The 13,595-nt window shown below is 40.3% G+C and overlaps 1 protein-coding gene across 4 annotated transcripts in view; it reads left to right on the top strand.

The window, feature by feature from the left end:
- Nucleotides 1-12,003, top strand: part of znf462 (zinc finger protein 462) — a 45,755-nt gene extending 33,752 nt beyond the window's left edge. For all 4 annotated transcript variants that reach the window (XM_028972676.1, XM_028972677.1, XM_028972678.1 and 1 more), the window contains 6 exons: nucleotides 1,087-1,339; nucleotides 2,287-2,423; nucleotides 3,932-4,155; nucleotides 6,708-6,924; nucleotides 8,959-9,085; nucleotides 9,224-12,003. In XM_028972676.1, the coding sequence (XP_028828509.1) occupies nucleotides 1,087-1,339; nucleotides 2,287-2,423; nucleotides 3,932-4,155; nucleotides 6,708-6,924; nucleotides 8,959-9,085; nucleotides 9,224-9,437 (1,172 nt within the window). In that variant the 3' untranslated portion in view covers nucleotides 9,438-12,003. The remainder of the gene's footprint in view (nucleotides 1-1,086; nucleotides 1,340-2,286; nucleotides 2,424-3,931; nucleotides 4,156-6,707; nucleotides 6,925-8,958; nucleotides 9,086-9,223) is intronic.
- The last annotated feature ends 1,592 nt before the right edge of the window (nucleotides 12,004-13,595 follow it).

The raw sequence follows: 13,595 nt of genomic DNA, 5'->3' as shown, positions 1-13,595 counted from the left end.
AAGCTCGTGGAGCACCCATTGTGGAGCGACTTTCCTGGGCTGAGCACAGGCGCACATGCAATAGAAATCAGACCACAGTGTTTACCATATTTCCATCTGAATCAGTCTGCTTGAATACTGACAGCCCACGAAGCCACACAGGAGCACCATTGGCCTCAACGTTTGATCCATGCAGAAATGTGGATAACCTCTTCATACTACCTTGTGTCTTTTTTTAATTTAATGTGTTTTTTTCATGGACTGGTCAAAAGTTGGCTCATTAATACAAAATCTGTCCTTTTAAAAATTATTTTTCAAGTGATCCCCCCATGCTTAATGCTTTAATGTTCCTCTGATATTCATAAATGGCTATGGCATAGTTCTCTCTGTTTCTTGGGCACATTTGGGCTGGGACTGAAAACACTTAGAAAGACAAATTACCCACCCGATCTAAAGACTGGAAGTGCTTCCTCATCCATTCCCTGTGTTCCTGTGAATGATGTTTCCTTATTATAAATCAAGCATTCGTGTGCTAGACTCATGTGATTTTTTTTTTCTGTCCATTGCAAAGTGCATTATGTGCATTTTAAAAAAGTCAAAGACGCTGCTTTTTTCTGTTTGCTTTTGTACTTGCATGCACTGTGCTGAAAGAGGCATTTTTTACACTGAGATACCCTATTACTGGGAATGTGTTTTATTTATTGATATGCTGGATGGGGAAGTGGGACAAGGAAATGAAATGACATTGAGATTGCACAGTGAGAATCAAAATGAAGTTGAGGTTGCAGTTTCTGTGCTAATATTGCAGGTTGCCATACAAGGTCTTTAAAGACACTCCATGCAATATTTCAAGAATAGTAGTTCTAACAGAGCCTGGGTTGCTTTCATACTCAAAGGACCCTGTGTCAGTTTTCTTTTTTGAGCAATTATTAAATTTTCTGTACAACCAAGGACAACAAAAGCAATTTCAGGGCTTAAGTACATTTTTAAATCAAAAACTGATTATTACACTGGTTACTCCATATATTGTTCACTGTTATTGCAGGCCATTGGTTGTTTTAAATTTAAAACCTGAATAATGAAATATTGAATATTTTTCTTTCTCAGAGCAAGGTTTCCTGGAACCGGCAGACATTCAACAGCAGCTCAGCCATTACCAGTTGGCCTCCAAAATCCCGGTCTCCAGCTCTCCTGAAGCCCCCAGTGGTGTCATGGAGGCTCACCCTGATGGCATCCTGACCTGTGAGTTCTGTGACTTCAGCTCAGGCTATATGCAGAGCCTGCGGCGGCACTACCGTGATCGCCACGGCGGCAAGAAGCTGTTTAAGTGCAAGGACTGCACCTTCTTCACCTGCAACAAGTAAGAGAAACCAGACCAGTAATTTCTTGGTTGATAGAATTTAAAGATATAGCAAAAATATTTCAGGGCACTAGCACTACAGGAATTACCAGTGATGTAAATCATCGCTGACTGGCCAAATGTTGACATGTTGAACAAGTTCAAGTTGAGCTTTATTGTCATTTCTACATAAATAGTGAAATGAAACAACGTTTCTCCGGAACCTGGGGCTACGTGTAACATTTAAAAAAAGTTACATAATGACATAAAGTGCACGTGTCTTTCTTGGCTGTTGAGCTGGTGTTGAGAGTCCAGGAGATGTTCTCCTCTAGATGAACACGAGGAACTTTGTGTTCTTTAACAATCTCCACACAAAATCCATGTTCGGTTTTTAGTGGAGGGTTTCCCTCTGTTCTTTGGTTTTGTCCACATTCAGAAACAGATTGTTGACCTTACACCAGTCCGTCAGTCATTGTACCACGGTTGTTAAAATTAGAAATGTACTTCACCACTATTCAAAAATCGAAAAACAGAATGAGTTCACCTCATCTACATTAATCAGCACTAACATAGGATCAAGCTTTGTTAAATGACCAGTTGCCCCAACGGCCATCCAGTTCTTCGTCTGATGCGGGTTGGGAATGTGAAATCTTTTCAAATGTGTGTGTTTTTTGTTTTATTTCATTCCACACAAGCAATGACTAGCATACATCACTTCACAATTCAACCAGACAAGTGACCTGAGGGGAAATTAGTTCTTGGGGAGATCCCCTCTGGTCTTGTTTTTATAACTGCTTTCCTTGAACTACTTGAAAGCACAACAGAAAATCGACCTTTCTGTTGTGTTAGATGCAACCTTTACAATACACACACATACAGTCTATGGTATATATGTGAAAATTAACAGTAGTGTGTTTGACGACTGACAAAAGAAAAAAATGTCTGCTCCATTTCGTTTTTCATTCCAGGTCAACCTTCACAATACATGTGGAAGCAGGGCATTCCAATACACCTGAGGAGATCCCCAAAGATCTGTGCTGCCCCTTCTGCCTGTACCACACCAAATACAAGAGCAATATGATCGACCACATAGTTTTGCACAGAGGTAGGTTGGGCCTTTAAAGGAAAAAATGCTCCACTGCAAGTCATCAGACTTTAAAACTTTGATCTCATGTTTGCTGGCAGATTTCAATTTATTGCATGAGAATTCTTATTCTATGAAGAAAAACGAAAGAGATAATAAAGGTTGTCAGCTATTAGACTGAGCTGTGGAAACCCCACAGTCTGACATTACACTCAATATATAAAATACAGGATCTCACCAAAGTGAGTACACCCCTCTAATTTTTGTTATTAGAGGGACAACACTGCAGATATGCAGCTGTACTACAAAAGTAGTACAGCTTGTATAACAGTGTAAATGTGCTGTCCTCTCAAAACAACTAAACATGATTGTTACCGCTCTCTCACTCTCATACTGGTTACTGGAAGGTCAATTTGGAAAAAAACTCAAAAAGCTTTGTGACTAAGAAAAAAATAATTGTTGCTTTAAGAAGATTGTGAACACCACAAATGACACAAATACTGGTTTTCACAAAGTTTGCTGCTTCCATTTTTATAATGGCAATTTGTATATACTCCAGAATGTAATGAAGAGTGATCAGATGAAGTCCCTCTTTGCCATGAAAATGAACTTAACCCCAATAAAACATATCCACTGCATTTCAGCCCTGTCACAAAAGGACCTGCTGAGTGATCCTCTCATTAACACAGGCAAGAGTGTTGAAAAGCACAAGGCTGGAGATCATTCTGTCATGCTGATTGAGTTAGAATAGCAGACTGGATGCTTTAAAAGGAGGGTGATGCTTGAAATCATTCTTCTTCTTCTATTAACCATGGTCATCATTGCGTTGCATAAAAGGGCTTAAACAGGCAAGCATGTTGCTGCTACTAAGATTGCATCTAAATCAATCATTTATCAGATCATTAAAAACTTGAAGCAGAGAGGTTCAAGTGTTGTGAAGAAGGCTTCAGGGTGCCCAAGGGCAAAAGCCAGGGCAAATTGCAGGTCTTGAAAAGACACTGAAAATATTGATTCTTTGCATAAACTTGATGCAATTGTCAATAAAACCTTTGAAACGTATAAAATGCTTGTAATTATACTTTAGTACACGACAGAAACAACTGACAAAAAGATCTAAATTTGTGTCATTCTGAAAACAATCATGAGGGTGGGAGTGTAATGGTTTGGAGCTGCATGAGTGATGAATAATGATGACCACACAAAATATTGCCACTTTTTTCACTCACTTTTGTACTCATTTTTGTTGCCAGCAGTTCAGGTGTGTGTTTGGTTGTGTTGAGAGGACAGCAAATTATACTGTTATACATATATCTATATTGCACATGTATATGTGATATATTTACATTGAACCAAAGTGTCATAAACTCATTGTTGCCCCAAGAAAATAAAAACTGAGTTTTGAGAGATACATTTCATGTTAGAAAATGGTAGGTAGTTGGTTAGGTTGTAAGTAATACATAAACACATACTTTAATGTACATTTTTTTTGTCCCTCAACTGTTTCTGATCTCCCATTTTCCATGCTGCAGAGGAGCGAGTGGTACCACTTGAGGTGTCCCGCTCCAAGCTCTCACGGCATCTGCAGGGCATGGTGTTCCGCTGCCACAAGTGCACCTTCACCTGCTCCAGCGATGAGAGCCTGCAGCTGCACCTCCATAAGCATGAAGAGCTAAAGCCCTACCAGTGTCAGCTCTGCTACTTCGACAGCAAGCAGAAAGAAGAGCTGGAGAACCACCTGAGAGATGAGCACAAGGTTTATTCTATTCTATTCCATTGAGTGTTTGTGTGAGACAAATCTTAATCTTTTTAAATCAAAAATAGCACTTGAACAGGGCCACTCAGACTTTTTTGTTCTTACAATGCATCCAGACATCTTTTTATGTTACAGTCTTATTCTGATTAAATCAATTTTCCTCAGAATTCTACACAAAATTTTAAATATGCTGCCACAAGCTTGGCACACCTGTCCCTGGCCTGTTTTGCCCATTCCTCTTTGCAGCACCTCTCAAGCTCCATCGGGTTGGATGGGAAGCGTCAGTGCTCAGCCATTTTATGATCTCTACATAGATGTTCAATTGGATTCAAGGACATTCACAGAGTTGTCTTGAAGCCACTTTTTTAATATCTTGGCTGTGTGCTTAGGGTCATTGTGCTGCTGAAAAATTACCTGTCAATCCAGTCTTAGGTCAAGAGCACTCTGGATCAGGTTGTCTCTGTACATTGCTGCAGTCATCTTTCCCTCAATCTTGACTAGTCTCCCAGTTCCTGCAGCTGAAAAACATCCCACAGCATGACGCTGCCACCACCATGCTTCAGGGATGGTGTTGGCCTGGTGAGGCCAGATTGGTGGATTGCTACAAAGATGATTGTCCTTCTAGAAGGTTCTCCTTTGTCCACAGAGGACCTCTGGAGCTCTGACAGAGTGATCATCAGGTTCTTGTTCACCTCCCTAAGGCTCTTCTCCCCCGATTGCTCAGTTTAGGTGGGTGGCCAGATCTTGGAGGAGTCCTGGTGATTTTGAACTTTTCCCACTTACGGATGATGGAGGCCACTGTGCACATTGGGACCTTCAAAGCAGAAGAAAATTTTCTGTAGCCTTCTCCAGATTTGTGCCTTTTTTTTGTTGTTGTTATCATTATGGGGTGTTATGTGTAGAATTCTGAGGGGAAATTTTATTTAATCCATTTTGGAATAAGGCTGTTAAATGTAAATGTGGAAAATGTTGAAAAAAGTGATGCGCCGCAAATATTTTCCTTGTGCACTGTAAGTACACTGTGCCATTTGATGGGGTGTCCCAATGTTTTTTATGATCCTGTGAATTTACCAGTAACTTCTGCTTCACTGCATGGTCTGTTATGTCAGTATGTGGTTGGGTAATAATGTTATGATCTCCCCCTTCCCCAGCAGCCTTTTTCCACATCTCCTGTTTCCTTACTGAAAATCTCTTGCTATCTCATGCAATCCCATCTGAAAGTGATAAGTGAATCAGAATTTTTTTTTTCATTGTGATACAAAGCAAGTACAGCATATGATGCCCACAGCAAAATGTGTCCTCTACATGGGCGGTGGGCAGCCATGAAAGATGCCCAGGGAGCAGTGCTTTGCTCAAAGGGACCTCAGTGGCACCATGACAATTTGGGATTTGAACCCGCAACCCTTTGGTTATGCAACCCTCACCCGCTAGGCCACCACTGCCCACTTTTGCATAGACCAACACTCAGTGTGTGATTGTGCATGGATGCTGTGATTTGGGTGTCTAGGCTGAATCATCTTTCCTCCATATTGGTGGTTTCTTCAGCAATCGTAAAAGCCCTATGCTAAGCAGCACTCCGTGTACTCTGTCTACCCTGACCTGAAGTCGTTCTGCATTCTCAGCACATAACATCAGAGATACTCTTCCATCATTGCCTGTAGCATAAGGATCACAAAAGGCGGAAGACATTTCATCATGCTGAAGTTTAAATGAGCACAGAGGGAATGTTCTTAAAAGAAAAATGAGAGGAGTGTTTCCTGCCAGAAAAGTGCTAATTTTGGCATTTTATTGCCAATAAGATTAACTAGTTTAGCAAAAGACACATTTCCAGAAAATGTCTCTAGGCAGTTTTTGGACGACTTACATCTGTAAGAAAACTTGAGTGTTTATCTTTGCACATCAGAGATGTAAGGTTCCTCTAAGGAGCCTAGGTCATGATGGGGAATTTGCATCCTACATCATAACAGAGTGACCAGAATTGTTTGACTGTGGGAAGCTTGCAGGCCATTTTTGGCATGTGCCTTGAGAATCGAGAGAATGATATCTTGCAACCAGCTAACATTCTTCCCTTGAGTAGCAGAGCATGCTTTTTTGTGTGTGCACGCTCAGTCCCTAGCTGCTGATGTACAAGAGTCTCAGATTTCTACACCAAATGCTTGTGCAAGTAGAGCACTTTTTCTTAATGGACAACCTGCCAAATGTGCCCCAGCTATTTTTTGTGCTTCTAACTCATAGAATCAGTCAGACCAGTAAGCTTAACTTCTTAGCTTGCTTTGCATTGATTACATGATTAATGTGTCAGATTTTTAAGACCAAAATTTTACCTGGTTAAGCTACAGAAATGGATTACTGGAATGATGAATGCCTGCAAGGTCATCAGCATAAAACCTTTTAGTAGCATTTGTTTGATAAAATCTGTGAATTGTTCTGTTGGAGCAATATGCCATAGTCTTTTCCATTGAGTTTATCACAGCCATGAGATCAGAGACCACTGTCTTCTGCAGCAGCACATTATTCTCTGCGTACTAACATCCCTTGACCTCTTGTTCCAGGTGATCCGGAACTTTGAGCTGATGGGACGGGTTAATCTGGACCAGCTGGATGCTCTAAGGGAAAAGGACAGCAACCTCAGCAGTGCTGAGGAAGAGGAGGGAGATGATTTACATGATGAGGAAGAGGACAAGGTAGAAGAGGACAAGGTGAACGATGTGGAAGACTACAGAAGAGAACTAAGAGATGAAGATGAGCCAGAGAAGCTGGAACCCAAAGGTAGATTGATGTGTCTGCTGAGGGCTGCATTCTGTGTCTGACTGTATTGTGCTTAGCTGATGTGATCTAGTTTGGCTTCAGCCATTTTCCTGCTGGTCTTTCTAAAGGCACTAAAAGCCTCCTGGCACCGAACACCAGACAATCCTTGTTTAGCCGAGCCAAGAAGCATTTTACCTTTATCATCATGAAAAGATTGTAGTGTAACATGAGGATCTTTGGTATTTCTTGGCCAAATGAACCTCAATTTGCCTGTTTCTTATGAGATATGAATGTGCTGTTAATAATAGAAAACACAAAAACACCACCTGAAACTCACAGTGTGTGGTGTGTAATTTCACAGTAGAGTGAGTAGAGTATCTGTTTAATATGCAGCAGTATTATAATGATAGATTTATTAAAAAAAATATATATTAGTAAAAAACACTATCCTTTTATTCTGGATCAGTGTCATTCCTTTTCCAGGCACAGGGCAGCACACACCATTCACATGCCATAGACTCACACACACATATGGGCGATTTAGAGTCACCAATCCACCTAGTGTGCATGCCTTTGGGTGCTGGGAGGAAACCAGTGGAATTCCACGCAAACCACACACACAAAGCCGATGTCAGAATTTGTGTTCACAACCTTAGAGGTGTGTCGTCACGTATCCCAAATGTAATCTAATTACACAGTATATTGAAAATTACATTATAGACAAAGCCCTGCCATTTAGATCTGGAGATTAAAATGTCTGAATTAAGTAATAATATTTTGGCTGGGAGGAATGCTGTCCTGTGTTTTTGCCAAACAGAGCATGTACAAATTATGGCACCAAAAAATCTGTATCCTTCTGATCTTTGGCATGAGGTAGACATCAGTATTTTGTGCCTATTAGAATTGTCTTCCTTCTCTGTGTCCCCCTGTGCACACCATCAATATTTTTTCTGTGATCTGCTAATGTACACTGACATTATCCAATACCAGCTCTGCAGTCGTACGTACATCCTTATTTCTAAATATGTCAGCAGTCCTTCATATCAGTGTGTATTGAAGTTTCTTATAAACTTATACCTATACCTAATCATCTCAGTGATTGGAATGTTTGCCCATAATGAGTCCTCCAACATTGCAGATTATCTCAGGTCAGGGGTTTCTAATCACAGCCTCCAGTCAGTGTGTCCCATTCCTGCTAACCGTCCTTTGTTTGTCTTGGCCGGTTCAGTTACCAGACCAAGTTAAAGCTAGGAGAACTAGTTATCAAAGGCCTTGGACAAATAACCTTGGATCTGTGTATAGCCAGTGCCTACTGCGTACTACATTTATGAAAGTGCCCAGATTCCCATTCAGTGGAAATTTAGCCATCTGTTTTGTAGGCTAAAGCTGGCCAGAATTGGGTCATGTAGTAGAACAATGCAACTAAGCGTACCCGAAAATAATTAATGTGCAAGAATGGTCATGTTCAGATCCCTGACCCAGTGGGATTTTTAGGAACATATAAGGAATGCAATCACCATTAAGTAATGCTGTTAAAAGAGTGATGAATAGAAAGTGAATAATAATGGTTACATTATTGCTGCTAAATGTTGTTCTAAAAGTTACTAAATCACCCTCAGGGTTTCTTGGTTTACATACAATTGAAAGGGGTTGAGCATGATTGTTTAGGATCCATGATGGGACCCCGTACTAACAGGCAATTTTGTATGGTAAAAAAGCATTTGGGATTTGTTTGTATGTCTGAAATCCTAGCCTGTATGACACAAAGTACTTTCTGTTTCTGGGGGAAACATGCAAATATGCAAAATGGAATATGCAAGCACGTAAATATCCCACAATGCAATGCAATAGTAGTAGTAAGTATGATAATAGACAACAAGGTCATGTTCAGCTTCTAATGTTGTGTCTCTCTTTCTGTCTGTTTATTTTTTCCTTTGATGTGTTCTCTGCTCTGTGTATTTATCTGTCTGTATTTTGCCTCTGTGCGTTTTGTTGAACCCGGAATTTCCTTTGGTTTTCTACTCTCTGATCATTCTCTGTGTTTGTTAAAACCAGAGGTTCCGGGCTCCCCGAGCAGCCTCATCACGTCCATCTGCAGTGAGAAGCGGTTTCCCTGCGAGTTCTGTGGCCGCTCCTTCACTCACAGCGTGGAGTGGGAGCGCCATGTTCTCCGCCACGGAATGTGAGTCCTCCCTTTCTTACTCACATTTACGCTAAAAATAAATCCTGCATCACTTTGGTGTGCCAGTTTTGCTCGACTCATCTTGTTTTGTCAAAGTCATTGTTTGAGTTTGACCTTTGGGTCTCATTCCCTATTCAGGTCATTTGACAGCAGGTCAGATGGCAGCTTCACGCCAGCAATAGGATCAACAGCTCAGCCTCCCATGGGCTCTGCTGCTGTCACGATGGACGGAGAGGAAAACCAGTCCAGTTGCGTGATGGAGGTGGAGAGAGGACATCCGTCCGATCTTTTGAACAGTAACGTTCAGGAAGAGGAAGACAATGACATGCTTGAGACCAAAAACGACCCTTAGGGTGGAGAGGAACACCGTTGCCTGAAGAGCACCATGGCACTATAGAAGGTTTTAGATTCTGCAACAAAACAGGCTGCTTCAGTAAAACCTGATTAAGCAAAAGAATTTCTAAATAAACCCACAGTTAAGTGTTTCACATTAAGGTATAGGTTGTGTTACATCCTACATTAAAATAATTCTAATAACTTGGTCCCATTGGACAGATTCTAATATATTGGTAACCAATAGCGAATAGTGAACTGTGAAGGCATCATTGGGGTCAAATCACTGGTTTACAGAGGACCGTTTTTTTTTTGTTTTTTTTTTGTATGATTTTTGTTTTTCATTTTTAATATGAGAAAATGAAAGTATCAGAACTGACTTAAGGTAGAACCTTTACATGACTGAACATCACACGGGAGGGGGGACCGGACCCTTAAAGTGTGGTCCCATGTCATGAATTAGAGGCTGAAGGGAAGCTGGAGCGGTTGACTTGAATCACTCACAGTAATAGCCTCCAGCCGGCCTGGTTTATTTTTGTGACAGGATCGTTTCAGTGCAGCATTAGCTCTTCATCCCTCCAGAACGGCTGCATACTGGGAAGACATTAAAAATGTTACAGTAGCTTTACATGTAGATGCACACACAAAAGCAAAAGAAAAACCTTTTGAAAAGGTTGTTGTGATCTGACCTGAATGATGATGCTGTACAGTTTGATTTTATTGTTTTATTTTTTATTACCCTTCCTGAATCTAAATTCCTTGAGGAATATTACTTTCTTATTTATCTTATTATATATTTTTTTTTCTTAATATATTTACACTGGCCCTTTTTTTGTAGCAAATTGCTACTGTTGTGGTTCCTACACCTCCAGAACGCTACTTTTGATTTTGCCAGAGTCTAACAAGGCCCATGCTGAAAACATTCTGAGATATAATCACTCTCAAAAAGGAAGAGGCACTTCTATAGTTCATCGTGTTTCTGTTGTCCTTCATTTTGAACATGTGTTCTTATTGGTTATCATTTTTTTTTTTTTTCTTGTTTTCAGAAAAATGTAAGAAATACTGTAGCCACACATCTCAGGTAGTTCCTTCACTGTATGTTTGTGTGTTTGTTGTTTTTTCCCCTATTTGAAGTGTCTCTAACCCTCCTTTAAAGGCATATTGTACTTGTTTGGATTGTGAAAATATCAAGTATGGATAAGATGTGGGTACGTGAACACAAGTTAAGCACTTTTTCCTGAGCTTCTTAAGTCATTTTTTTTGTTGTTGATGTTGTTGTTGCTGGCGCAATTCTGTTCAGTGCTAAACGGCTGAGTAAATTTGCCTTTTTGCCATGTGAATATGTTGAAGTGCATTTGTGGCCCTGCAGGAGCAGCTCATTCACTGCGATTTGGATAGATTTTAACACTGTTTCCCAACTACACCTGCTGCGAACGGCTGTTTGAACTGACTTAGGGTTTGAAACTAGAAAAAAGCTACGTTCCACCCTGCGGCAGAGAGATAAGAGCCTGGTGTTTGTTAGCCTGTAGTTAGAACTAAGGCAAAGATTGTATGTGTTTGGAAGTTGCTGCTCAAATACCCCAAAGCCTTATTAGATTTGAATAGCAGTTTTTAGTTTGATCAATGTGCTTTTTTTCCTTTCAACCCTAGATGAAAATAAAGCAAAACAGATCTTTCAGATGTCATAGGAACAGGAACAGAACACTGAGCCACAAAAATGAATGATCACTTGAACCGTCAACAAATAAATAATAACATGAACATAAAAGTTTTTTTTTTTTGTTTTTTTTTTTTAGATTGAAATGTCTTATTGGTACCAAAAGCATCAGCCATTACACAACTATTGGCTGTCAGTCTACGTAACCATTATCTTTCTTGAGCAATGAACCTCTGTAATGAGATGGATTACCCAGGTGCATTCTGGGTGCACTGCATGTCAAATGCAGCTGTGTATAGAAAACAAACTTATTGTCAAGTGTTTGGAACTGTGGTGTTTCAAAAAGGACTCCTTATGCTATTTTTCTTTGTGTGTTGTTAACATAAAGTCATAAAACCCAACAAAAAATAAACAAATTAAAAGATGTTTTGTTTTTGGAGCTTTTCTCCAGTTCTCGGGCAAATGTTAAAACCTGTTGTACAATGTCTGGTTTAAAAAAAAAAAATTCTTTTTGTACCTTAAAAAACCTGGGGGTGATTGGGTGCTCTGTCTTATCGACTCCCCATTTCCTTTATAAGGACTAGCGTAGCTTTTTAAGAAAATATACCATTTTAGAGAAACGTTGAAGAAATAAGCTTATGAGTGACGGCCATTAGCTGGCTGCCTCGTTCATTACACACTGGATATGTGTAAATATTTTAGTTTTTTCCTCCTATTTTTTTCTCTGCTGACTGTTGGACATTCACCATAGTTTGACTTAGCTCCTCCATCTTGCCTTTCTCCTGTGAAAATCTAGTTCCTGATGGTGGGTTGTCATGTTGCCTAGAATGGATGTTTACAATTTTATTCCATTTATTTCTGGATATGATGTAAATATTGTAATTCATTGTCTTTTTTAACTTGTTAATAAAGTTATCAGATAATGGTATGTCTGTATGTTGGCGATCTGCTTACAGTAGGAATAATATTACAGTGTGAAAAACTGTTTTCCTACTCTGCAGGCTTCTGTCATTACATTATATTAGAATAGTGCTGAATGGTAAAGCACATGAATAGTTTGATAACCAGAATCATGTCAGAGAGTTCATGCCACACTTTGAGCTACTTCAGGTTTTACAATCCTCTCAAACAGTTCATATAGTGGCCATAAATAGCTATTATTGTGCTTTGGTCTATTTCATTGATTGGAACAAATCTACACCAGTTTTAACACTACAGATATGTGCATGACTAGTGAGATGCTGCATGCTGCAAAAATCGTTCAAGAATGTTTTGAAGAGCATAGCAACGAGTTTGAGATCTTGCCTTTGGCCTCCAAATTCTCCAGATCTTCATCCAATTGAGTGTGGGATGTGCTGGAAAAAACAAGTCCGATCCATGGAGGCAACACCTCACAGCTTACAGGGCTTAAAGAATCTATTGCTGACAGCTTGGCGCCACTGCATACCTTCAGAGTGGAGTCCATGCCTGTATGGTTGAATTTTTGACCGCAAAATAGGGACTTACTCAATACTAGTTGGGTGGCCATAATCTTATGGCAGCATGTTATCATGTTGCATGGAAACATGTTATATATTTAATAGACCCCTGTTGTCAGTATTTCATATAATATAGCAAACCATATCATAGTTTGGGTCAGTGTTCAACCCTAGCTCATGCTGTCTGCACTCAGCTTAGATTTTTTCCCCAAGCTCTTGATTTCACTGGTCTAACATCATCTTTAAAAATATCTTGAAGACTTGAGGGATCAAGAGTAATCTCAGAAGCTCACCACTTCAGAGGAGCTGCCAGCAAAGGCATGAACCCTGGAGGAAGGGGAGCAGCTCTAGTCAAGCGCTGTCTTGGCAATACTGAGGGAATGAACGATGAGGCCTGTGGTAGCCGGAGACGAGGCCTTGACATGACCCATTACTGACATGAGGACTTTTTTTGTGGTACACTACTATGCCATATATAGGGGCAGAAAAACATGCATTTTATTTTGAGTGTACATGCAGATTCTCAGAGTCAAGCCTCCACTTGAGTGGCTCTTCAGCTCAGAATCTTTTCTGAGTCGTGACTAGTGCTCCCCACCAGTCTCCAGGATGATGGAATGAAGAAAATTTCCTCTTCTATGGCAAAAACTCCAAAAATATGCAGTAGCTTCTATTTAAAGATTTCTTATTGGTATTACTCAAAAATGGTACCGATTTTGTGGATCTGAAGAGGAGTGTTTGGAGAAAACAAATGAGCTCACCTCTTCCTTTTTGGCAGGCCATCATCTTGAAAGACTCACCGAGCCAGAAGAATACACATACACGCAGAGGGAAGTATCTTAGCAGGCTTTGATGCGGTGAGACTCTTTCAGGCAGTGCCCCCCAATGTTTGTACATCTGTCACCTTCTCAGTGTACGCTGCTGACTGCCAGAGGAGCCTGGGCTCTAGCATATGAACACAGTGTGAAGGTTAGGGGAAGACCTGGAGGGGATGGTGTGTTCTGTGAGGGCTTCGGACATGCCAGTCAGGCACTTTGTAAACATC

This window comes from Denticeps clupeoides, chromosome 3, assembly GCF_900700375.1.
Source record: "Denticeps clupeoides chromosome 3, fDenClu1.1, whole genome shotgun sequence".
Classification (NCBI taxonomy): domain Eukaryota; kingdom Metazoa; phylum Chordata; class Actinopteri; order Clupeiformes; family Denticipitidae; genus Denticeps; species Denticeps clupeoides.
Note: the sequence above shows the minus strand (reverse complement) of the source record. Positions and strands in the feature narration are given on the sequence as shown.